Source organism: Varanus komodoensis, unplaced genomic scaffold (genome assembly GCF_004798865.1).
Source record: "Varanus komodoensis strain SLA01 unplaced genomic scaffold, ASM479886v1 scaffold111, whole genome shotgun sequence".
NCBI lineage: Eukaryota > Metazoa > Chordata > Lepidosauria > Squamata > Varanidae > Varanus > Varanus komodoensis.
In genome coordinates, this window is record NW_025335321.1 from 964,617 (window position 1) to 988,376 (window position 23,760).

Sequence of the window (23,760 nt, forward strand, 5' to 3'; positions counted from 1 at the left end):
GAGACCCCTGGCTTAAGTGGACTCCAGGGGATGGTGGAGGACAGGAAGGCCTGGAGAAATGTTGTCCATGGAGTCGCAATGGGTCAGACACGACTTCGCGACTAACAACAACATCCCGAAGTACACTCCCTAACATGATTTGACTGCTTCAGATGACCCTGTCATTTAAATTCAGTCAAACCTTTGTATAGTGTGCATATGTATGTTCAGCTGAGGTTGACTGGGAGTTGCATTTTTTTTCAGTCTGAACATGCAGATTGTACCTTTAAAAGACCTACTAAGTGAGCCTGAGGGCTTGATATTTCTGTCATCTCATGAGAAATAACAATTACAAATAATTTCAACAAAGAAAAAGGGGGGAAGTAAACAAAAAAAGCCCACGTGGCTTCACCAAATGCCTAGAGAGGATCTGGAAAGAAAACATAGCAAGTGGAAGGAAGACCTGGTGCAAAGGAAGAAAGCAGGCAGGCAGCATGGAATTGCAAGGATGGCATCAGGAAGGCTAATGCTAGGACTGAACTGAGGCTAGCAAGGGATGCCAAAAACAACAAAAAAGCCTTCAGATATGTCCAAAGGAAAAGATAGAAAAGAAAGAAATGGTGGTTCAACAACTTAGTGTGAATGGCAAAATACTAGTGCCAGATGACTGGAGAACGGCTAATGTAGTCAAGAACTACAGATCAGTCAGTCTGACATCAATCCCTGGAAAAATTATGGAACAGATTATAAAATAGTCATTCTGGAAATACGCTGAAAACAATGCAGTGATTAGTAGAAGCCAATATGGATTTCTTAGGAAGAAGTCCTGCCAAACTAATCTCATTTTTTGATTGAGTAACCTCCCTGATGGATATAATCTTATCTTGACTTCAGCAAAGTTTTTGGCAGACTGCCCCATGATATCCTGATTAGCAGACTGGCTAAAAGTGGGCTAGATGGAACAATTATCAGGTGAATCCGCTGTTGGCTACAGCATTAGATTCAAAAACTGCTCCTCAGTGGCACCTTCTCAATCTGGGGACAGTGGGGTTCAGTCCCGGGGCCAGTGTTTATTAATAGAATGAGGATGAGGAAGTGCAGGGAATGATGATCAGATTTGTAGATGACACAGAATTCGGTAGGACAGAGAGAAAGAAGATGCAAGGTGATCTTGATAGGTTGGAGTGCTGGGCTGAAAAGAACAGAATGAATTTGTCAGGGACTTCAAGAAGAACAGTCGCGGGGAGGAACGCTCGGATCCACAGGAAGACACCTTCGCCTCCAACCGCCGCCGTTTTATCGGTGAGAACACCCAGGCGGACCTCTATGCGGAGCACGAAGCTGCAGCCCAAAGGCCAGGACGCGTCCTCGGATCGCCGGCGCGGCGAGGCGCGGCCTGCGCGGGGCACACGGGGAAGCTCCCTTGCCCCCCCCCGCTCCCCTCGGGAGTCGGCGCCCCCCCTGGCAGGGCCCCTCCGGCTCGCTCCGCGGCAGCGAGGTGCCCCCACCGCCTCGGCGGCCGGGGCGGGCCGCGGCCGACGCACGGGAGGCGGCGCTGCTGGAGGCGACTCCGCCCTCACCCGGCGCGTCTCGGGAGCGGCGGGCGCGTGAGCGAGCGGGACGCCCTGCGCCGTGCGGCGTGAGTCGCAGCCTGGTCCTGCAAGTATTGCTCCTGCTCGGCGCCGGCGCCCGGCTCAGCCGCGGGACCCATGCTGGGGCAGCTGCACGGGGCGGGGTTCGGGAGGGCAGAGCGGATCGCTCGCTCGGGAGGCCGGCCCGTTTCCGGCCGAGCTGGGGCCTTGCCCTCGGGCCCGCGGCCGCCGTCCGGGGCCGTGCCGGGGCTCCGCGTTGCTCCGTCAGAGTGGTTCCGGGGCCCATCCAGCGACCGGTTCGCCGGAGAAGCTCCTCGCCTGTGGCAGCGGCGAGCTTCGAGGCCGACCGGCGCCCCGGGCGAGGCCTGCTTCGGCCCTGTGTCCCCGGGGCCCCAGCCCGCGGGCCTCGTCTGGCCAGGAGCAGGCAAGGCTGCCGGCGCGAGCGTTGCCAGGTGGCCTGGGGCCAGGAGGAGCGGCCTCGCCCGGCTTCCATTCGGCCGCCAGCGCACCTGCTCGCGTCGTTTCGCCTTTTTCATGCGCTTACTGCTCATGTTGCTTGCTTCAGATTCGCTTTCTGCTGCTTTTCAGATGGCGAGCATTCAAGTCTCCTGCAGGGGTCCTTTTTCACAGTTATGGTACAAATCTGATGAGCCAGCAAAGCTCCCCTTGTAACTGGGAATTCGTGTTAGGGCAAAGAATGCAGCATACAGATGCATCCCTAGCACAGTCCCCTTCCCGAAAGAAAACTGTTGCCTGTGTTATGGGAGCATACATTTTTTGCTGTATGCCTACGAGGGAGAATGTTTATATAAGTCAATACATTTCTGAATTTATTCCCTAGCTGTAAAATATGTAAACGTTTTGTGTCTTGCAATTTTTCAAACATTGAACCCCTGGAAAAATCATTGTGTTAATTAAACAAGGAATAAGATGCATGGACTTTAAAGGTGCCTTCCTATATAAATTAATTCTAAACTTTAATAAGCACTATATAACAGTTGCTTTATTTACATGTTAGATTTATATCCCCTCTTTTTTAAAGATCTTAAAGCAGCTTACACCCTCCCCCCACCCCCATTTCCACTTTTATCCCCACAACAACAGCCTTGTAACAGAGGTTGGAGTGAGATTCTGTGACTGGCCCAAAGTCACCCCGTTGGTTCCATGGCTGAGTGGGGACCAGAACCCAGATTGAGTCCTAAACACCCATTCTTAAGGCATATGATTTTCAGTATTGTTCTGTTGTACAGCAAGGTATACTGTTCCTACCCCAAAGAGTCTTGTTTGGCTATCATAAAGCCAGTAGAAAGCCAGCTGTTTCCCCTGTGGACTTCATTTCTGGCAGGACGTTGGCGCTTGGACCATTCAATAGTTCGGGCTTTCTTGCATGACAAAAATGAACACTTGATGTTTTCCCTAGAAGGATCAGTTTCTGTCATAGGAAAATTGTATTTTTTCAGCATTCAGAAACAGGTATCTTTTGCTATGAAAATGGTACTTCCTCCCCCATCAGCTCTAAAATTCCCAGGATAACCATGGCTAACCACAAAGGCTATTTCTGATCTGTTTACTGCTCCCCTGTAGAGATGTGGGGAAATGAAAGAGCCAGGATCAGGTATGCACATGCAGGAGGCACCAAGTTCATGGTTCATATTGATGTTGTGAGCCGCCCCGAGGCTTATTGCGATGGGGCGGCGGAGAAATGTTTTAAATAAAATCATAATAAATAATAATAAGTTCATCACTTTCCAAGTAGGGAAAAGGCTCAGGCAGGAGTTCTTTGGAAGTGTGCTTACAGGGGCCATGTGTTTGCCCACTGCTGTACAGATGGGGCCTGACATAACTACTGAAATGGCTGTCGGACTTTGCCTCCCACTAGCTGCTTGCTTCTGCTTCAGGGCGCCAGTTCCACATTGCATCCCAGTTTTCCTTGTGGCCTGCTGTGTGTCCTTCAGCCTGAGCAAGCTATCATCATGTAGCATGAGACAGATGGGCATTGTCCTGGGACAATTTGCTTGTTGCTTGTCATACGTTCAGAGGGTGGTATTTTAGCAGTTTCTCTGAGGAAGGAAACCACCAACACCTGAGTCTCCCTTTTAAGAATGGCTATTTGAACGAACACTGTGACTGTTCAAATACTGTGGCTTGACTTAAAATTCTCTCTCTCTTTTTTGCTATAGGACAAGACACCTAGCCTGCATTTCCTTTCAAAGTGAGCTAAGCACCAGTTCTCAAAATGGCTTCTAAAAGAGCCCTGGTAATTTTAGCTAAAGGGGCTGAGGAGATGGAAACAGTAATCCCCACGGATCTCATGAGGAGGGCAGGAGTGAGTATTCAGACTAAAAGCGCTAAAATACCTCCCTATTTTCTGTTCCTTTTACGAAGACAGTGATGGGGTTACATGATATGCTAAGATACTCTGGCTTTGAAGCTTAGCTTAGCATGTTGTCTAAACCTTGTCTGCTTCCAGCATCATGGCTTTGGAATGGCTACCAAGCCTTCCCAAAAAGCCACAGTTTATTTTAAGATTTACTAGACCCTTCATGCCTTGGCATGTCATCTGAACCTGCATGAGAAACTAAGCCAGTGTCAAGCCAAAAAGCTTCAGCATTGCTTGGCCAGAGCAGCAAACAGCCTTGCCGCCTTCACTCAGGAGCTCCAGGTGAGTGCTGAGGATGGCCCCTAGCAGCACTATGGGAACCTGTCATCTGTGCAACACCTCTGCAAACCCTGCTTGGGTGGGGGTGCTGATGTCACTGGCTCACATGCCCCTTTGCTTGCTACCCCAGCTAATGAGGACCACTGTGGGTATTGCAGAGGGCATATGGCTGCAGTTGAGGGCAGGCAGGACATGTGTGGAGGGTGGGTGTTTCCATTTGTTCTTTATGTGCTGAGCATTGCAAGGAGAAGGGTTATATCAGAAATTTTATTTATCCCATATTTCTAAAAATAACCTTTCAGTAATAACAGCAACGAATACTATAATACAGATTAAAAGCAAAATCTGAATTAAAACATTAAAGCAAATACATTAAAAATGTAAGTCTAAAGGAGGTAGCACAGAAGCTGTTAACTCTGGAACAGCTTATATAGAATCATAAAATAGTAGAGTTGGAAGGGACCAAGAGGGCCATCTCAGTGTAGGACTCCAAGTTAAATCATCCTCTCAAAAGGCAGTCCAGCTGCAACTTGAATGCCTCTAGTTTTGGAGAGTCTACAGCCTCCCTAGGTCATTGGTTCCCTCCTTGAAGGAGGTTAGGAGAGTGAACACCCAGAGGGAGGGCCTTCTCTGCAGTGGCACCCTGGCTGTGGAATGCACTTCCCAGAGAGGTTCGCCTGGCTTTTCGGTGCCAGGTTAAAACCTTTTTATACACCCAGTATTTTAAAGTTTTAAAAATTTTAATTCAGTTTTTATTTATCCTCAGTCACATTTTATCTTGCTAATGTATTTATTAGATATTTGCTACTTTGTAAGCTGTCCAGAGATGTTTTGTATTGGATGGGTTAGAAATATCCTAATACATAAATAAAATAAATATTGTTGTACTGCTCTAACAGTTAGGAATTTTTTCCTGATATCTAGCTGGAATCTGTCTTCCTGTAACTTGAGCCCATTATTCCATGTGCTTCACTCTGGGATGATTGAGAAGAGATCCTCTTTGTGATGGCCTTTCAAGTACTTATAGAGTGCTACCACTCAGTCTTCTAATCTCAAGGCTAAACGTGCCAGTTCTTCCAATTACTCCTCCTAGGGCTTTGTTTCCAGTCCATGGACCACCCTTGTTGCCCTCTGAACCCTTTTCATCTTGTCTGTTTCTTTCTTAAACTGTGTTGACCAGAACAGGGGACAGTACTCCAGATGAGGCTGAGTAAAGGGAAGCTGGTGCTTCACATGATTTGGAAGTGATACTTCTATTAATGCAGCCCTTAAAATAGTACTTGACTTTTTTGTAGCCACATCACATTGTTGACTCCTATGAGATCTTCCTGTAGATCCTTCAGCTTGTGATCTACAACAATTCCAAGATTCTTCCTGCTTGCAGTCTTGTTGAGCCAAGTATTCCCCATCTTGTAATGATGCATTTAGTTTCTCTTTCCTAGGTGGAGTACTTGGCATTTGTCTCTATTGAATTTCATTCTATTCTTTTCAGCACAGCACTCCAACCTATCAAGATCACCTTGAATCTTCTTTCTCCCTTCCAGAGTATTAGCTATCCCACCCAATTCTATGTCGTTGGCAAATTTGAAAATCATTCCCTGCACTTCCTCATCCAAGCTATTAATAAAAATGTTGGAGAGCACTAGGCCTAGGACTGATCCCTGCAATACCCCACTTGTCACCTCTCCCCAGTTTAAGAAGGTGCCACCGATGAGCAGTCTTTGAGTCCAGTGCTGTAGCCAACTGTGGAGCCACCTGATCATGTCCACTTTTAGCCAGTTTTTTCATCAGGATATCATGGGGCAGTTTGCTGAAGTCAAGATAGATAATATCCACAGCATCCCCACAGTCCATGTTACCCAATCAAAAAATGAAATCAGATTAGTCTCGAAGGACTTTTTCCTGAGAAATTCATGTCGGCATCTAGTATCACTGCATTGTTTTCAACGTGTTTGCAGACTGACTGTTTCATAATCTGCTCCATAATTTACCCAGGGATTGTTGTCAGACTGACTGGTCTGTAGTTTCCAGGTTCTTCTTTTCCTTTCTTGAAGATACATTAGCCCTTCTCCAGTCATCTGGCACTTCCCATTTCCATGAGTTCTCAAAAGTAATAGTTGTTCTGAGAGCTTTTCTGGCAGCCCCTTTATGACTTTAGGATGAAGTTCATCGGGCCCTGGAGATGAACTTGTTCAACCCAATTAGATGATCCTTGACCATTCGCCTGTTGATCCTGAGCTGCCATCCTGGTCTTTCAGCTTGTCCTTCTCCTTCGTCAGAAAGGTCAGAAAGTTTGTACAAGGAGAGATAATCAAATTTGCAGATGATACAAAACTGAGTGGATTAGCGAACACCCTAAAAGACAGAATGAAGATCCAGGGCAATCTTGAGAAACTTGAACACTGGCCTGAAAGCAACAGCATGAGATTCAATAAGGACAAGTGCCAAGTCCTCCACCTAGGAAAAAAACCAAATGCTGTGATACAAGATGGGGAATACATGACTCAACAGAACTGAAAAAGAAAAAGATCTTGGAATAATGGTGAACAATCAACTAAATATGAGCCAACAATGTGATGCAGCCACCGGAAAGGGCAAATGCTGTCTGGACATACAGTATCTGAAGAAGGCTTTTTTTTCTCGTTCCCAGCATTAGCCTTCCTGATGCCATCCATGCAATTCCATGCTGTCTGCCTGTATTCTTTCTTTGTAGCCTGGCCGTCCCTCTACTTCCTGTATGTGTCCTTTTTTGTTTTCGGATCTAGGCTTTTTGTGAAGGCACGTGGGCTGCTTCTGTGGTCTTGTGCCCCTTTTCCTTGTTGGAATTGTTTTTATTGTGCCCTTAGACATTCATTTTTTCAGAATTCTCACCCATATTGGACTTCTTTTCTCATTAGAGTTGCTTGTCATGGAATTTTACTTAACATTCTGAATTAATTAAAATCGGCTTTGCTAAAATCCAGAGTATGTGTTTGGCTAGACTTGGCTTTTGCTTCCTTTAGAATCAAGAATTCAAGAATGGCATGTTCAATTTCCTCCAGAATTCCTATAACTGGAGGAAATTCAAAAAGGAATTCCTATTCCTTTTTGTCTGCTAGGTCTTGCCTGTATGCTGATCAATCAGGTTAAGTATAGCCACTCCTCCAGTTTCTTCCTCCACTTTCTTTTGGAGAAAGTTGTCAGCATCACATGTTGGGAAGTCCTTGGAGGGGTTCTTTTGGCAAAATGTCCTTTTTAGGTACAACATCACTCCTCCTTGAAACACTGACAGTTTGTTTTTCAAGAGTTTCATCCTCCTCTTCTCTTTGACTGAGTAGTCAGTAATAGATTCCAACCACTGCATTCTTTTTATTCCTTGCTGCATTTAGATTAATCCAAATGCTTTGATGGAGTTACTAAGCTCATCATCCTGAATTTCTGTGCAGAGGCGCCATCTCCCTTTTTGTACCTTCTGTTTTTCCTAAATAGATTTTATCCTTCGATTGCTGAATTCCAGTAATGGGAGTCATCCCATAAAGTTTATATCTATCAGGTCATATTCCCTCTCCTGTATTAAGAGTTCTTGCAGTTTATTTCCTATACCTCAGGCATCAGAACAAGTGCTTTATACTCCATCTTTCTTCCTATATCTTTTAGAAAACCTTATTGGGCATGGTTAGAGCTGCTCTCCCGGGTGCGGTGCATAAGCCTTGCTCTGTTATTACGCCCAGGGATGCTTCTCCCTCTCCTGCGGGGTGCAGCTTAAAACCCTCCAGACACATTTCTTAGTGCTGTGACCAAACACCTTCTTTCCAGTCCTTGTAAGGTGCAACCCATTCCTTGCCAGCAGTCCATCTTCTAGGAAGTGTAGCCCATGGTCCGAGAATCCAGATCTTTCATGTTGGCACCATCTTAGCCAGGCATTTACCTGGAGTATTTTTCCCCTGTCTGTTCCTCTTCCAAGAACTGGAAGAACTGAAGGGAAACATAGAAACAGAAACAGAGTGAGTCAGAAGAGGTCTCCCAGGCCATCTAGTCTGACCTCTGGCACCAGCTGGCTCCGCTCACGACATGCCCACCATGTGCACGTCCAGCCTATCTTTGAATACCCTCACTGATGGGGCCTCAACAAACCCATTTCTCAACAAGAGAACTATCTGGGCCCCAAAATTCTTGACTTTCCTGCCTAAAGTCTGATATGATTTCTTCAAAGCCCTGCTTGGTAGTGTTATTTGTTCCCACATGTACAAGATGGAAGGGATATTGGCAGTGGGCTGTATGAATGTTGGTAGTCTTTCAGTTATATAGCTAATCTGTCTCCTAGGAAGACCGCATACCTGATGAGTCCATGGATCTTCCCGAAATACCTTTGTTTCCATTCTATGCAACCTAGGGAGCCTAACTTCAGTAGGGAGTTCCAAAGAGCAACCACCTAGAAAGACCTGTCTTGTATCCCCACTAAATGTACATCTGATGGCAACTGGCCTCCCTTCAAGATCGTCAATCCTGAGTAGAGGCTTGTAGGCAAAACAAAGAAAGACACAATGGTTTTATATGACAGTGTGGTGGAACAGTCAGCCATTTCTTCATTCGTGCTGTTTCCCATGAGCTTAAGAGCAGTCTGCAACAGCTTTCCTCAATGTTAATACTTACTAAAAGTGTTACTACAATGCTAATACTTGTCCCAATTTAAGACAAACTTGAGGGTTAAAATAAGTCAAATAGAGATGTCATTGAAAGTATTTTTTTTAAATGAACCTCATGGTGTGCCATGAATAGACAAAGGTCACCCAAGGAAGCATTTCATAGAATAGTGGAATTGAAAGGGGCCATGAAGGCCATCAGATCCAACCCACTGCTGTTGCAGGATACAGGTTACACCTTCCCACTCAGATGGCTGTCTAGTTTCTTTTTGAATGTCTCTAGTGAAGGGGAGCCTACCACCTCCCTAGGCAGCTGGTTCCACTGCCGTATTGCTCTGACAGTGAGGAAGCTTTTCCTGATGTCCAGCCTGAATCTGGGTTGTCACAGAATTGATTATTCCGTGCCCTACACTCTGGCATCAGCAAGAAGAGATCTTGACCTTCCTCTTTGTGACAGCCTTTGAGGTACTTACAGAGGGATATCATGCCCCCCCTCCGTCTTCTCTTCTGAAGGCTGAACATGCCCAGTTCTCTCAGTCTCTCCTCACAGGGCAGTGTTTCCAAACCCTGGATCATTTTTGTTGCCCTCCACTGGACCCTTTCTAATTTACCTGCATCTTTGTTAAACCTTGGTGCCCAGAACTGGACACAATATTCCATTTCTTCCACACCTGTTGTTAAAGATGTACTGAAAGGTGTTCACCACTTGGGATTGGGCATGTGGAGAGTGGGCTTTACTTCCAGGATGATGGTGTTAGTGAAACCTTTATATTAACACATGATCTGTAGTTTGTGCTGACTAGTTTGGCCAGCTGGAGGGTAGATGGCTGCTCATCTCCATGCATTCTCTTTTCTCATCAGATTGCTGTGACAGTTGCAGGCCTGACTGGAAAAGATCCTATACAGTGTAGCCGTGACGTCGTTATTTGTCCTGACACGAGTTTGGAAGAGGCTCGAAAGGAGGTTGGTCCCACTGAACATTCTGTGCCTCTTTTTTGTTTTGCAGCAGGTTGCTGATTGAGTCTGTCTCAGTAATTGGCGATCTGCCTCACTAGCCATTTTTCATGCCACTTTGGGGTTTTATTTTTGAGAGGGAAGGTTTGTGGCACAGCACTGGATAGTTGTTTGAAGCCTCAGGAGGATTTCAAGGAAGTTTTCTGCTGTTCACTTTGCAGATTGTTCTTTTGTCTCAGGTACGCTCAGGGAAATAACTTCTCTCTTTGTCTGTCCCTCTTGGACTTTATTCCACAGCCAGTCACCTTTTCTATCTATTTTTAGGGGCCCTATGATGTGGTGGTCTTGCCTGGAGGGAACCTGGGAGCTCAAAACTTGTCAGAGGTAAAAACCTGGGAAAATGCTGGACTCCATCTCCTCTGTGTATCTGTGTGCTTTCTTTTTGAATGTGAATATAAAGGAGCAGTTTTTCCAAAGCTTTATAAACACTGTAACTGGTTAAGTGGAATTTGGCACCTCAAGATAATGATGTTAGCCATCTATGCTCAGAAGAGCCAGTGAGCTACAGTGGTTAAGAGTGCAGGACTGGGACTCCAGAGTTGTGGGTTCTAGTCCCCACTTAGCCATGGAACTCACTGGGTGACTTTGGGCCAGTAGCAGACTCTCAGTCTGACTTACTTCACAGGATAGTTGTTTTGAGGATAATATTGAGAATTACAGTATATCACAGAAATGAGTACACCCCTCACATTTTGTAAATATTTTATCATTTCATGTGACAACCCTGAAGAAATGACACTTTGCTACAATGTAAAGTAGTGAGTATACAGCTTGTATAACATTGTAAAATTGCTGTCCCCTCAAAATAACACACAGCCATCAATGTCTAAACCGCTGGCAACAAAAGTGAGTACACCCCTAAGTGAAACTGTCCAAATTGGGCCCAAAGTGTCAATATTTTGTGTGGCCACCATTACTTTCCAGCACTGCCTGAACCCTCTTGGGCATGGAGTTCACCAGAGCTTCGCAGGTTGCCACTGGAGTCCTCCTCCTCTCCTCCATGATGACATCACGGAGCTGGTGGATGTTAGAGACCTTGCGCTCCTTCACCTTCCATTTCAGGATGCCCCACAGACACTCGATAGGGTTTAGGTCTGGAGACATGCTTGGCCAGTCCATCACCTTTACCCACAGCTTCTTTAACAAGGCAGTGGTTGTCTTGGAGGTGTGCTTGGGGTCATTATCATGTTGGAATACTGCCCTGTGGCCCAGTCTCCAAAGGGAGGGGATCGTGCTCTGCTTCAGTATGTCACAGTACATGTTGGCATTCATGGTTCCCTCCATGAACTGTAGCTCCCCAGTGCCGGCAGCACTCATGCAGCCCCAGACCATGACACTCCTACCACCATGCTTGGCTGTAGGCAAGACACGCTTGTCTTTGTACTCCTCGCCTGGTTGTCGCCACACGCACTTGACACCATCTGAACCAAATAAGTTTATCTTGGTCTCATCAGACCAAAGGACATGGTTCCACTAATCCACATCCTTAGTCTGCTTGTCTTCAGCAAACTGTTTGCGGGCTTTCTTGTGCATCATCTTTAGACAGGCTGACCCACCACCCCTTCAACCTCTGCAGCAATGCTGGCAGCACTCATACGTCTATTTCCCAAAGCCAGCCTCTGGATATGATGCTGAGCACGTGCACTCAGCATCTTTGGTCAACCATGGCGAGGCCTGTTCTGAGTGGAACCTGTCCTGTTAAACCGCTGTATGGTTTTGGCCACCATGCTGCAGCTCAGTTTCAGGGTCTTGGCAATCTTCTTATAGCCTAGGCCATCATTGTGTAGAGCAGCAATTCTTTTTTTCAGATGCTCAGAGAGTTCTTTGCCATGAGGTGCCATGTTGAACTTCCAGTGACCAGTATGAGAGAGTGAGAGCGAGAAAACCAAGTTTAACACACCTCCCCATTCACACCTGAGACCTTGTAACACTAACAAGTCACATGACACTGGGGAGGGAAAATGGCTAATAATGCCCAGTTTGGACAGTTTCACTTAAGGGTTTACTCACTTTTATTGCCAGTGGTTTAGACATTTAATGGCTGTGTGTTGAGTTATTTTGAGAGGACAGCAAATTTACAATGTTATACAAACTGTATACTCACTACTTTACATTGTAGCAAAGTGTCATTTATTCAGGGTTGTCACATGAAAAGATAAAATATTTACAAAATGTGAGGGGTGTACTCACTTCTGTGATATACTGTAAGCCACCATAAGTTCTTTGAAAGAAAAGGACAGGTTATACGCTTCTTCCCGTAAGAGCTCCATGCAGTCTCTGTGCTCAGAGGTGGTTGTAATACCCATAGATCCCAGATGCTGTGGACAGATGACAGAGGAAGGAAGAAGCACCTTCTTCCTTGCTGCTTGCTGCTTGCGAAGAATCTCTCTGGCTGCTGGAGTGGCCAGTGCACCCAGCCTGCCACTGCAAGGTGCTTCTGTGTCCTTTCCTACCATGGGCCTGGTCAGGCCTTCTGAGGCATCCTCCCTTATGCAAAGGCATCTGCTACCAGTGGCCTCACTTGGGGCTTGCAGTTCCACAGATTCTCCCCTCCCCACCACGTCATCGGCAGCATTTTTCACCCTCAGTCGTCGTGCTTTACATTGGCTCATTCCACCACCTCTTCCTCTTTCTAGAGGGCTCTTGAATTCTGGGCAAACAAATGACCTCTTCCTAACTGACTGATTCATTTTAAACGTTTATATACTAACTGTGCAGGCCATGCAGACTTCTCGAGGTGACTTGCACACTAAAATCATGAAACAGAATAAACAAAAAACTAAAGCAAAGCCTGTCTCTTCCTTGACAGCACTTGTCTCTACCCACCTGCTGCTTCCTCCTCGCTTCTGCGGGGTTTGGGATAATACAGAACCAGCAATGCTACATCAGACCAGCCACACTCAATTGCTTTAGAAATGCTTTGTGTTTGCTTCTGAGAAAGGTCATGTGGGGAGATTGTTTACTCCTGTAATACATTTCTTTTACCAAGAACAGTATTTCCTGTGTGCTTTTCTTTTAAGAACTAACTGTATTGTGAGATAACCATTAGAAATGCATAGTGGAGTCCTTTTTTGATCAAATAATTTTTATTGCAGTCCCCACTTGTGAAGGATGTCTTGAAGGACCAAGATGGCAGGAAAGGACTGATAGCTGCAATATGCGCAGGTGTGTTCTTGCGATCCACCAAGATTTGCAGGAAACCAGCTTGGCAGGCCAGTGTCCTGTGCTGCACTGCTCTTTTTCCTGTGGTTTGGCTTGCTTGCTCCGGTGCTTTTTGACAGAAAGCATGACTAATATTAGCACACTGTAATTTTGAGAGTCTCAGTTACAGTTCTGAGAACCAAAGAACTATCTCAGATCTCTCCCCATTGTGGAGAAAACTCAGAGATAGGATCCCTTTATCTAATTTGAGGCATTGTTTTGAACGTACCCAACAGTTCCATTCATGATGTCCTCTTATGCCTGATGGTTTTTTTCCATTTCTAAAGCAAAATAAGAAAGATCATGCCAAACAAGGTCCTTATGTTGATTGTAAGAACTTCGTCACTTCATTTCTGCATGCAGTCTTTCATGCCACCTGCTGCAGAAATATCACTGATAAGCTGACAGAGCAGTTAGGGGTTTTATACCTAGCTTGTTCTGCAGCAAATTGCATGTTTTGAGCCAGTACCTTCTTTCAGGGGCCTGTGACCTGTGCTGTTGTTTATTCTAGCTAGAATTGCTGATGGGCCTGCTGTGTAGATGGCCAGCGACTTTCCTCTGTCACTTGACTTTTGGGTGCTGCAAACACAAGGTTACAAAGTCTCCATCACAATTCCTGATAGTGGTGCAGTCTGCAATAATTCTGGGAAATGGATGGCTTGCAGAAGGGGACCATAAGGGCAGCCATCAAACATAGAAAAAGAGCGATCTAGTCTGATTCCCACCTCCAGCCAGTTCTGCTCATGTAATCCCCAGCATGTGGCTGTCTGAGCTTTCCTTGAACTGCTCAGCCACTTCCCTTGGAAGCCCATTTCACATCCTAGGGTTCTAACCGTCAGGAGGCACTTTCTCGCATCCTACCTGTAGCCTGGTCCCTTGAGCTTTGCCCCATATGAATGCATCCTGCCCTCCACTTCAGAGAAGAACAGCTCACAACCCTTCTCTACATGACATCCGCTCACATAACTATAAGTTGCTAAAAGATCCCCTCAGAGTCTCCTCCAGGCTGAAAAGACCCAGTTCAATCTTCATATGTCAGCCCTCCCAACCCAGCTACCATTTTTGTGACCCTGCGCTGGACCAATTGTAACCTAGCTATGTCTCCCCTATAATGTGGAACCCAGAACTCGATGCAGTACTCCAGTTGTGAACGCACCAGAGTTGTGTAGAATGGTATTACTGCTTCCCTAGATCTGCAAGCCACACATTTGCCTTCTTAACCAGTGTGTCACACTGCTGGCTCATGTTCGGCCTGCTCTTGCCAAGTATCCCAAGGTCCCTTTCACAGATGCTGCTCTGCAGCCACTTGTCCCCCATCCTGTTCCTGTGACACCTCCTGTGTCCCAAGTGCAAGACCTTGCACTTATCCACATTGAGTGCCATCCTGTTGTGCCCTACCCACTTCCGCAGCCTGTCCAGATCCTTCTGGATGTGGATCACCTTCTACTCAGTTGTGGCCATCACCCCCTCTTTGGTATCATCCATGAATTCAGTCAGCGGGTTATTCCTTCCTCCACATCATTGATAAAAAGGTTGAACAGAAGTGGTTGCAGAACTGAGCCCAGGGGGACTCCCCCCCTCACTGGCTGCCATCCTGATGATTCTCCACTGGTAGTCACCCTCTGCTTGTGGTTTGTCAGCCATGCCCTTATCTATTGGACATGGCATCGGTCTATCGCAAAGCTCAACAATTTCTCAACCAGGGAATCATGTGGCACTTTGTCAAAGGCCATGCTGAAATCCAGGTAAAGCACATCCACCATGTCCCCTCTGTCTAGCCACCTCAAAACCTTGTCGTACAATTCCACAAGGTTAATCTGGCAGGACCTGTTTTTGCAGAAGTCTTGTTGTGTGGCTGCTAACCTCCCTTCCCTATCTACAGTTTCTAGAGCTTTTCCTTTTCTGAGCCTTTTGATAATCTTTCCCAGAATGGATGTAAGGCTAACTGGCCTGTAATTCCCCATATCCCCTCTGCTACCCTTTTTGAAGATTGGGACCACTGACACCACCCTCCAATCCTCTGGAACTTCACCTGTTCTCCACAAGGCCTCAAAAATGGAGGCCCGTAGGCACGAGAGAACCCCTACCAACTCCCAAAGTATTCTTGGGAGGGTCAGGGCCCAGCGCCTTTGTAATGTCCAGTTCCCTGAGGAGCTCCCCGACTTATAGGGGGGTAACTCTAATCTGTGCCCCTAAGATACCTCCCCCAAGATATTCTTTGAATCTGATCTGTCAGGACATAATCCAAGGTCTCAAGCTGACCTGGAGGGCAATAACATACCCCCATTATCAGGTCCCCCCCATCAAAACCCCTTAGTTTCACCCAGACTGCCTCTACCAGATCCCCATCAGTACTGCATTCAAACTCATTGCATCCTATCCCTTTCCTGACATATAAAGCTACGCCCCCGCCCTTCTTTCCCTTCCTGTCCTTTCGAGAAAGGCGATACCCCTCTGGGTTTACATTCCAGTCTTGTCTTTCATCCCACCGAGTTTCTGTGATCCCCACCAGGTCATACCTTCCTATTCCCAGGAGAGTCTCAAGCTCTTCCTGCTTGATTCCCTTGCTCCCAGCATTCATGTACATGCATCTCAGTTCCCTCCCATGAGCTCCTTTCTTTGGGTCCCCCAGCTTCCTTGTTCTTCCCGTCTTCCCTGGTACCGGAACCCTCACTGTAGAAGTTCCACCTGCCCCTGCACTACCTTCAGCGCCCTGGTCCTGAAACCCTGGTCCTCTCCCCTCACTTGTCCAATCAGGACAGGCTTTTAAGAGGCCTGAACCCCACCAGCTCAGTTTACAGCCTTCCAAATGAAGCTTGCTAGAGCATCTCCAAAGGACCGTCTCTCCATCCTCGTGAGGGAAGTGGGTGCTGTGATTGAGGAACCTGAAAAGTTCCTTCTGACACCACACCCTGAGCCAGTTGTTCACCTCACCAACTCTCCTTTCCCTGGCTGGCAAGATAGAGGAAAAGGCCACTTGGACCTTTAGGTCACTGTGTTTCTTGCCCAGAGCCACAAAGTCCCTAGTGATCCTGCCCACCCCCTGCCTGGCCATGTCGTTTGTCCCCATGTGGATCCCCAGAAGCAGCTGGTGACCCCCTGAGTGAAGAAGATGCTCTACTCTGTCACATGCCGGATGCGTGCTCCCAGCGGGCAACAGACCTCCCTTGCCTCAGGGTCAGGGCACCACAGCACCACCTCAGTGCTCCTTAGCAGGGAGTCCTCGACAATGATCACCCAGTGCCATCTCTTCCCAGTGGCAGTAGATGACCGTGCCTTGACCCTTGCATCTCCTGCAGCAACTGGCCCCAGGATGGAGATCCTGGACAGGTTGGTCCCCCAAGTCCTCATCGGCCCCAGCCTCCCCAAGCAGAGAAAGCCTGTTTCCCAGCTCCAGGTTGGCACCAGGAGACGGAGGAGGCCTGGCTGTTTCCCCTTGGCCCTTCCCTCAGCCTTCTGTCCAGAGAGGGGCTGCTTCCGGGGGGATTGCAGAGCGCTGTCGGCCGTCAGACTCCACACCTCCTCCTCTAGGAGGGACACCAGCTTGCACCTGGGGCAAACGCATCCCTGCCTCTCTTGACGCAGAAGGACAAACATGTCACAGGTGTCACAGCAGACAGCAACACCTGTGATTTTCATCATGGCCATTTCCTGCCTTGACATTGGGCCCCCTAGCAGACCCTGCCTTCTTCCCCTGCTTTGTCTGTGCTACACTCTCCTTCCCTGGCTTTGCTCACCTAGTTCTCCCAGACAGTAATAATTACAAGCAGTTATAGAAACAGAGAAACAAAACAGTGACCAGGTGAAGAGAGTCCCTGGGCAGCCCAGGCCCCAGCTAAGGGACGCAGACAAGGGATGATGCCTTGTCACATCGCCCTTAACGTGCCGTTGTTAGCCTTGACCAGGTGATGATCTGACCAAGACAAGACTGCGGGTCCAGAAACCTCTTGTCTTCAAAACCAGTTCTTCAGAGTTGAATATATCATCAAATGCGTGCCCAGTTACTACCCATTGTGTGCCCATTTGAGTCCAGAGACCAGCTGGGGCTGGCGCATGGCTGCCATGGTCAGCCTGAATTCATGGGCACCACCAGACTGTAAATATATTTACAGTTGTACTCTGATAATGGTATTGGGGGTGGCAGAAATATCTGGAGCTCCAGCCAGCAGCCTCTGAAAAGCCTTCCTTCAGCATGCTCCGTTTCTTTTGTGAGGACTGCCTAATAGAAGGGACCAAGCCCTACCCCTCTTAGAAATGCACTGTCTGCATCCGTCTTGTGTCAGGCCTTACAGTGGTGAGAGTAGGGATGGAGCTGGGATCCAGTCTAGCCAGCAGTCTCTAGCACTTCTGGAAGTACACTAGTGATGGGAAAATCCTTCCGAGCTTTTTTGAAACCACTGTGAAGAACCAATAAAAGGAAGCAGACACCAGGTACTCAGTCCTCTGGTCCCCAAATCTCTGGTCTAGAGGAACCCTTTATTCTTTTTCCATAGGTTTCCTTCAGGACCCCCATAGCTCTTCTCCCTCACTCAGCTCAGAGGAGTAGTGTAGCAGACAACCAGTATCCATGGGCGGTCTTCGATGGCAGAAGGAGCCTCCAGGTGGCTTCCAGTAGCGCTCTCCATGAAGAGCCTGGGCAGTGCTCCTGCACCGGCCCCACTGACACTCTGTTTCATAGTGCACCCAGAAACTGTTACAAGGGCTGTGGTTTCCCTGTATGGTTTCTGCCCTGTGGCTTCTGCCCTATGGCATCTTTTCCAGGCTGGACTACTGAGGCAGAACCCTCAGCCTCTGTCCTTGAAATCCCAGTTAAAAGATCCAAAGGGCAGAGTTTTTGCTGCTGTTTTTCTGCACTTGCTTTTGAGCTGGGCATTGGGATAGAATTCTTGAAGCTATAATTCAGGTAAACATGAATTGCTGTGCTGGGCTCTTCACTGGCCGCTCATCCAAGAAAGGTGTAATCTGCTTCCTGCTATTTTCTTTCTTTCATTCTGTGATTTACCCTGTAGTCATTTCTTACTGGCTAGTTAAATTTTTTAATGTGTACAGCCAGAACTTCAAACTAAATTATGCTGGTATTTTAGTCCATAATTGTTTCCCTTGATTTCCACCCTAGTTGCCTTCAATTCTTGCTGACCTCTGGAATGCTGCCCCTGCGAGCTTCTCCAAAATTAATATTGGCCCTCAGAAAGCTTCTTCACCCCACCCTAGGACTTCGTACAAATTAAAAACACGGCTATAGTAGATTTTTCTTTCTTGGGCTACGCATGCCTTCCTCCCGCTCTTCCTGTGTATGCAATACGTGAACATACCTGCAGTACCCATTGAGTTCCCCCAACTTTGCACTTCCAGGTTAAAGATAGATTTTTCCTTTTTGCTAAACACTTCATGTACTTGTATTCATTTGACAGCTTTTAATTTTTTTCCAGAGCAAAACAAAAAGAATGATACCACTGCTCCAGGGCTGTGGGTGGGTCTCTGACAACGCAGGCACAAGCTGATTCTCATAGTGCATAGCTTGATTCTGGTGCAGACTCGCAAAACCAGTTTTCTGTAAACTCGGCCTTAGGGAGAGAACAGAAGTGTTGCATGAGGCACACTGAGGTTCCTTTGTGCAGGTCTTTGCTACTCAGCACAATGTTTGTGCACGAATTGAGAGGTTGCCACTGCCACAGGAGCTTTTCCAAGCTTAGACATGTTTGCTTAGACTTGTGTCCCATTTCATTCCTTAAGTATTATGCCCAAAAAAGTGTGTATAGCACAGTCCTACACAAATGTAGACCGGAAGGGGCCCATGCCTTCTGGTATGCACTAGCCAGCTCTGGAAGTTATAGGCAGTTTTTTTTGTCTAAACTTGCGTAGGATTGCATTTTAAGTCACAAATAAGGATATATATAGAAATATACAGAAGAGAATACATTTTACTAGAGGAACAATCAATATTCTAGGATTTTTGTTTTTAACTGAAGCCTGTAATACAAAACTTTTATTTGTCAGGGAGATCAGGCTATTGTTAAGGGCTGAACCTTCTCTAGACATGGTTGGCTACGAAGTGTGCCTGAACAATTGCCCTTCTTCCCTCTTGATTTCTAGGTCCCACTGCTCTCCTAGCACATGGAATAGGTTTTGGAAGTAGAGTGACAACACATCCTTTGGCCAAAGACAAGATGATGAGTGGAGGTAGGTACAGAGAAGAGCATTTACTGGAGAAAAGGAGACTTCTTTTTGGGGAAACCACATTTTGAGAACAGTTTAATTCACAGTTGCATGTTCCCATAAAAGGTCTCATAACATAGAAACAGAGCAAGTCAAAAGGGGTCTCCCAGACCATCTAGTCTGACCCACGGCTCCAGCCAGCTCTGCTCACGACACGCCCACCATGTACATGTCTAGAGTATCTTTGAACACCCTCACCGATGGGGCCTCAACCACCTCCCAGGGAAGCCCATTCCATAACCTCGGGGTCCTAACTGTCAGGAAGTACTTCCTGGCATCTAAATTGAACCATGGTTCCTTGAGCTTGGTTCTGTTGGAGCGTGTCCTGCCTTCCTCTGCAGGGGAGAACAGGTCTCTACCCACCTCTGTGTGACATCCCCTCACATGCCTGTATGTCACCAACAGATCCCCTCAGAGTCTTCTCCAGGCTCAAGAGACCCAGTTCCCTCAGTCTCACCTCATATGACTTTCCCTGCAATCTGGCCACCTACAATGTGGTCCTATGCTGCACTGACTCCAACCTGGCTATATCCTTTCTGTAATGAGGGGTCCAAAACTGAGCACAATACTCCAGTTGTGGGCGCACCAGAGTCATATAGAGTGCTAGTAATACCTCGCTCGATCTAGAAGCCACACTTCTGCTATGCAACCAGTGGTGGTGTTCACCCTCTTGACCGCTGTGTCGCACCTCAAGATGTAAAGTCTATGTCCTTTTTAAGTCTGTTTAGCACAATCTCAAGAAGAAAATGTTTTGGGATGTTGAAATCAATCCAGCCAATGCCAAAGTGCACACAAAGAAACCCTTTGCTGAACTTGTGTTGCACAAACCTGTTGCTTACCTAGTCTAAAGAAAAATGTGCTTTCGAATGGACTTGACAAGGAGAACACAGTTTTACACAATTTATTGTTACAGAGATGGTCCTGTCCCACATAGAAACAGAGCGAATCATATGGGGCCTCCCAGGCCATCTAGTCTGACCCCCGGCTCCACCTGGCTCCGCTCACAACATGCCCACCATGTGCATGTCCAGCCTGTCTTTGATCACCCTCACCGATGGGGCCTCAACCACCTCTCGTGGAAGCCCATTCCACACCCTCAGGGTCCTAACTGTCAGGAAGTGTTTCCTGGCATCCAAATGGAACCTTGGTTCCCTGAGCTTTGCACCACTGGAGCGCGTCCTGCCTTCCTCTGCAGGGGAGAACAGGTCTCTACCCACCTCCGTGTGACATCCCCTCACATACCTGTATGTTGCCAACATGTTCCCTCTGAGTCTCCTCCAGGCTGAAGAGACCCAGTTCCCCCAGTCTTGCCTCATACCCCATCCCCTGCAAACCGGCCACTAACCTTGTGGCTGCAGTGACTTTAACTTGGCTATATCCTTCCTGTAACGAGGGGCCCAGAACTGAGCACAATACTCCAGTTGCGGGCGCACCAGAGTCTCACAGAGCGGTAGCAACACCTCTCTCGATATAGAAGCCACACCTCCGGCCATGCAGCCAAGGGTGGCGTTTGCCCTCTTGGCCATCGCATCACACCGCTGACTCATGTTTAGCCCGCAGTCAACCAGCACCCCGAGGTCCCTTTCACAAGTGCTACTCTCCAGACACTTTTCCCCTAACCTGTACTTATGACAGCTATTCCTATGCCCCAAGTGCAAGACCTTGCACTTACCCACATTGAACACCATCCTGTTTTCTCTTGCCCATTTCCATAGTCTGTCCAGATCCTTCTGGATCTGGATTACCTGTCCTCAGTTTTGGCCACTGCCCCCATTTTAGCATCATCTGCAAAATTGGTCAGCAGACTGTTCATCCCTTCTTCCATGTTGTTGATGAAAAGTTTAAACGGGATTGGTCCCAGGACAGAACCCTGGGGGACCCTGCTCTTCACCGGCTGCCATCCCGATGATTCCTCACTAATAGTGCCTGAAGAACTATGGACAGAGGTTCGCAACATTGTACAAGAGGTAGCAACTAAAACTATCCCAAAGAAAAAGAAATGCAAGAAAGCAAAATGGCTGTCTGAGGAAGCTTTACAAATAGCTGAGGAAAGAAGGGAATTGAAAGGCAAGGGAGAAAGAGGAAGAGCCTCTTGATGCTGGTGAAGGAGGAGAGCGCAAAAGTTGGCTTGAAACTCAGCATTGACATTAAGAAAACTAAGATCATGGCATCCAGTCCTCTCAAATCGATGGGGAAGAAATGGAGGTAGTGACAGATTTTATTTTCCTGGACTCCAAGATCACCACAGATGGGACTGCAGCCAAGAAATTAAAAGATGCTTGCTCCTGGGGAGGAAAGCTATGGCAAATCTAGACAGCATATTAAAAGCAGAGACCTCACCCTGCCAACAAAAGTGCGTATAGTCAAGGCTATGGTTTTCCCAGTTACAATGTATGGCTGTGAAAGCTGGACCATAAGGAAGGCTGAGCGCCAAAGAACTGAGGCCTTTGAATTGTGCTGGAGGAGACTCCTGCGAGTCCCTTGGACTGCAAGGCAATCAAACCGGTCAGTCCTAGAGGAGATCAACCCTGACTGCTCTTTCGAAGGCCAGATACTGAAGATGAAACTCAAATACTTTGGCCACCTAATGAGAAGGAAGGACTCCCTGGAGAAGAGTCTAATGCTAGGAACAATAGATGGCAAAAGAAGAAGGGGAAGGCAGGGAATGAGGTGGCTGGATGGAGTCACTGAAGCAGTTGGTGTGAGTCCAGGGGATGGTGGAGGATAGGAAGGCCTGGAGGAGTGTTGTTCATGTGGTCGCAATGGGTCGGACACAACTTTGTGACTAACAACAACAACATATTGAAAAATGGGGTACTGTATTGCTGGAGAAAGGTGCAGAAAATGATCAAGCAGCTGAAGAGGAAAGTTCAAACATCTGGACTTGCTCAGTTTGGGAAAAAAGCAAGCACAAGGAGACATGATAGAGATGTAGAAATCATGCATGATGGGGAGAAGGTGGTGAATATCAGATAGCAAAGAGTCATCATGTGATACTGATTAGTGGGGGATTTGGGACACAAAAGCTAGTCCTTCAGATCGCACATACTTAAACTGAAGAATTTGCTCCTTGAAGATGTGGCCATGGTCGCCAGTTTAATGGTGCAAAATGAGATTGGATGAATTCATGGAGGAGGAGGAGATTATCAAGAGTTACTGGTCCTGCTGATGGCTATACATTATCTATGCAGTATTGGAGGCCTGCTTGCTGTGGATCATGGGCAGGAGAGGGCTGCTATGCTCCTGTTTCTGGGCTACCCATTGGGCATCTGGGTGGCTACTATGGGAACAGAATGATTGACTAGCATGCATTCTTAAAATAGCAAAAGTTGCTATTTCTGGAGTCAGGCTGCTTTTCGTCCTTACACAACTGTTGTCATAATTCTGCATAAACCAGAACTGTCCAGAGGGCCTGGATTGTCTGGGAATCAGCTAAATCCAGTGCACATCTTTGCTGAAATCCCACCTCTAGCCTAGAGCAACTTGGTGCTGAGCCCTAAAATGGATCTGCTGGAATGTGTGTGCAGCTGTTGTGCGCTGGAAAGCTTGTTTTACTGGTTAGATACTTCGGTGAGACTTGAAATCATGGGATTTTAATTGGTTGATGGGATTAATGAAAGGGTATTTATCTGATCCTGTTCAGATCTCCGAGAGGGTCAATAGTGATGGACAAGCCTGTTACACATTGACATAGCTGGGGAGGAAGGGAATAGAAATGTATGGCTGCAGTCCTGCCAGCAACAGTTCTCCAGGATTTCAGACATTTTTCAGACATTTTAAGCCGTACCTGAACGGGCTGCAGCCGTTTGCGTGCCACGTAGGTGTTCTTACCACGGAGTTGCAGTTCCTCAATGCCATTTCTTGCATTTTGTATTGACTTGAGAAACTTGTGTATCCCATATCTTGTGTTTTGTTCAGATCATTACAAGTACTCTGAGAATCGTGTGGAAAAGGATGGACACATCCTCACCAGTCGGGGACCGGGCACCAGCTTTGAGTTTGGTCTTGCAATTGTGGAAAACCTGCTGGGGAAAGAGCTAGCTGACCAGGTGAAGGCACCGCTTGTTCTGAAAGATTAAGGCGGCACTCTGCCAAGGAGGCCTTTCCATGAAAGAAATAACAAGAGCAAATATTGCAAGTACACTGAAATCCAAACCCAGAGTAAGTTTGAGATTAGGAGCTTGGACCCAACAGCCACTTAGCAACTTTAGCTCCCCGACCTCAGAGCAACCTCTGTGGATGAGAGATGTGAAACCCTTCCGTTAAAGTCCCCTTAGTGCTTCCTGAGACTTCTTAGTTTTCAATAAAGCAAAACTCCATTGCACAGAGTTGTCTTATGGCCTGTATCAGTTATTAAAATAATGAAAAGGCTGAAAATACAACAAAGATTAAACTACACCATGGTAAAAACATCATGAATACATTAAAACTCCAAAGACAACCAGCAGAATAAAACCAACAAAAATATTACTAAGCT

At 47.0% G+C, this 23,760-nt stretch overlaps 1 protein-coding gene across 3 annotated transcripts; it reads left to right on the forward strand.

The window, feature by feature from the left end:
• Window positions 1-1,551: 1,551 nt before the first annotated feature.
• On the forward strand, window positions 1,552-23,607 carry PARK7 (Parkinsonism associated deglycase). Of its 3 annotated transcripts, none has more exons than XM_044420878.1 (7): window positions 1,552-1,638; window positions 3,752-3,897; window positions 9,714-9,815; window positions 10,131-10,190; window positions 12,962-13,031; window positions 19,161-19,247; window positions 23,202-23,607. In XM_044420878.1, exons 2-7 carry the CDS (start codon window positions 3,808-3,810, stop codon window positions 23,360-23,362), a joined length of 570 nt encoding a protein of 189 aa, XP_044276813.1. In that variant the 5' UTR covers window positions 1,552-1,638; window positions 3,752-3,807; the 3' UTR covers window positions 23,363-23,607. The 3 variants fall into 3 exon arrangements, with proteins under 3 accessions (XP_044276813.1, XP_044276812.1, XP_044276811.1); XM_044420877.1 differs by having other exon boundaries at window positions 1,552-1,618; XM_044420876.1 differs by having other exon boundaries at window positions 1,559-1,642.
• Window positions 23,608-23,760: the final 153 nt, after the last annotated feature.

Excerpts from the sequence above, each read along its gene's own strand:
- PARK7 (XM_044420878.1), top strand. The coding sequence starts at position 3,808 with ATGGCTTCTAAAAGAGCCCTGGTAATTTTAGCTAAAGGGGCTGAGGAG. Across the intron at positions 3,898-9,713 it reads ATCTCATGAGGAGGGCAGGA|ATTGCTGTGACAGTTGCAGG; the intron begins GTGAGTATTCAG and ends TTTTCTCATCAG. Across the intron at positions 19,248-23,201 it reads AGACAAGATGATGAGTGGAG|ATCATTACAAGTACTCTGAG; the intron begins GTAGGTACAGAG and ends TGTTTTGTTCAG.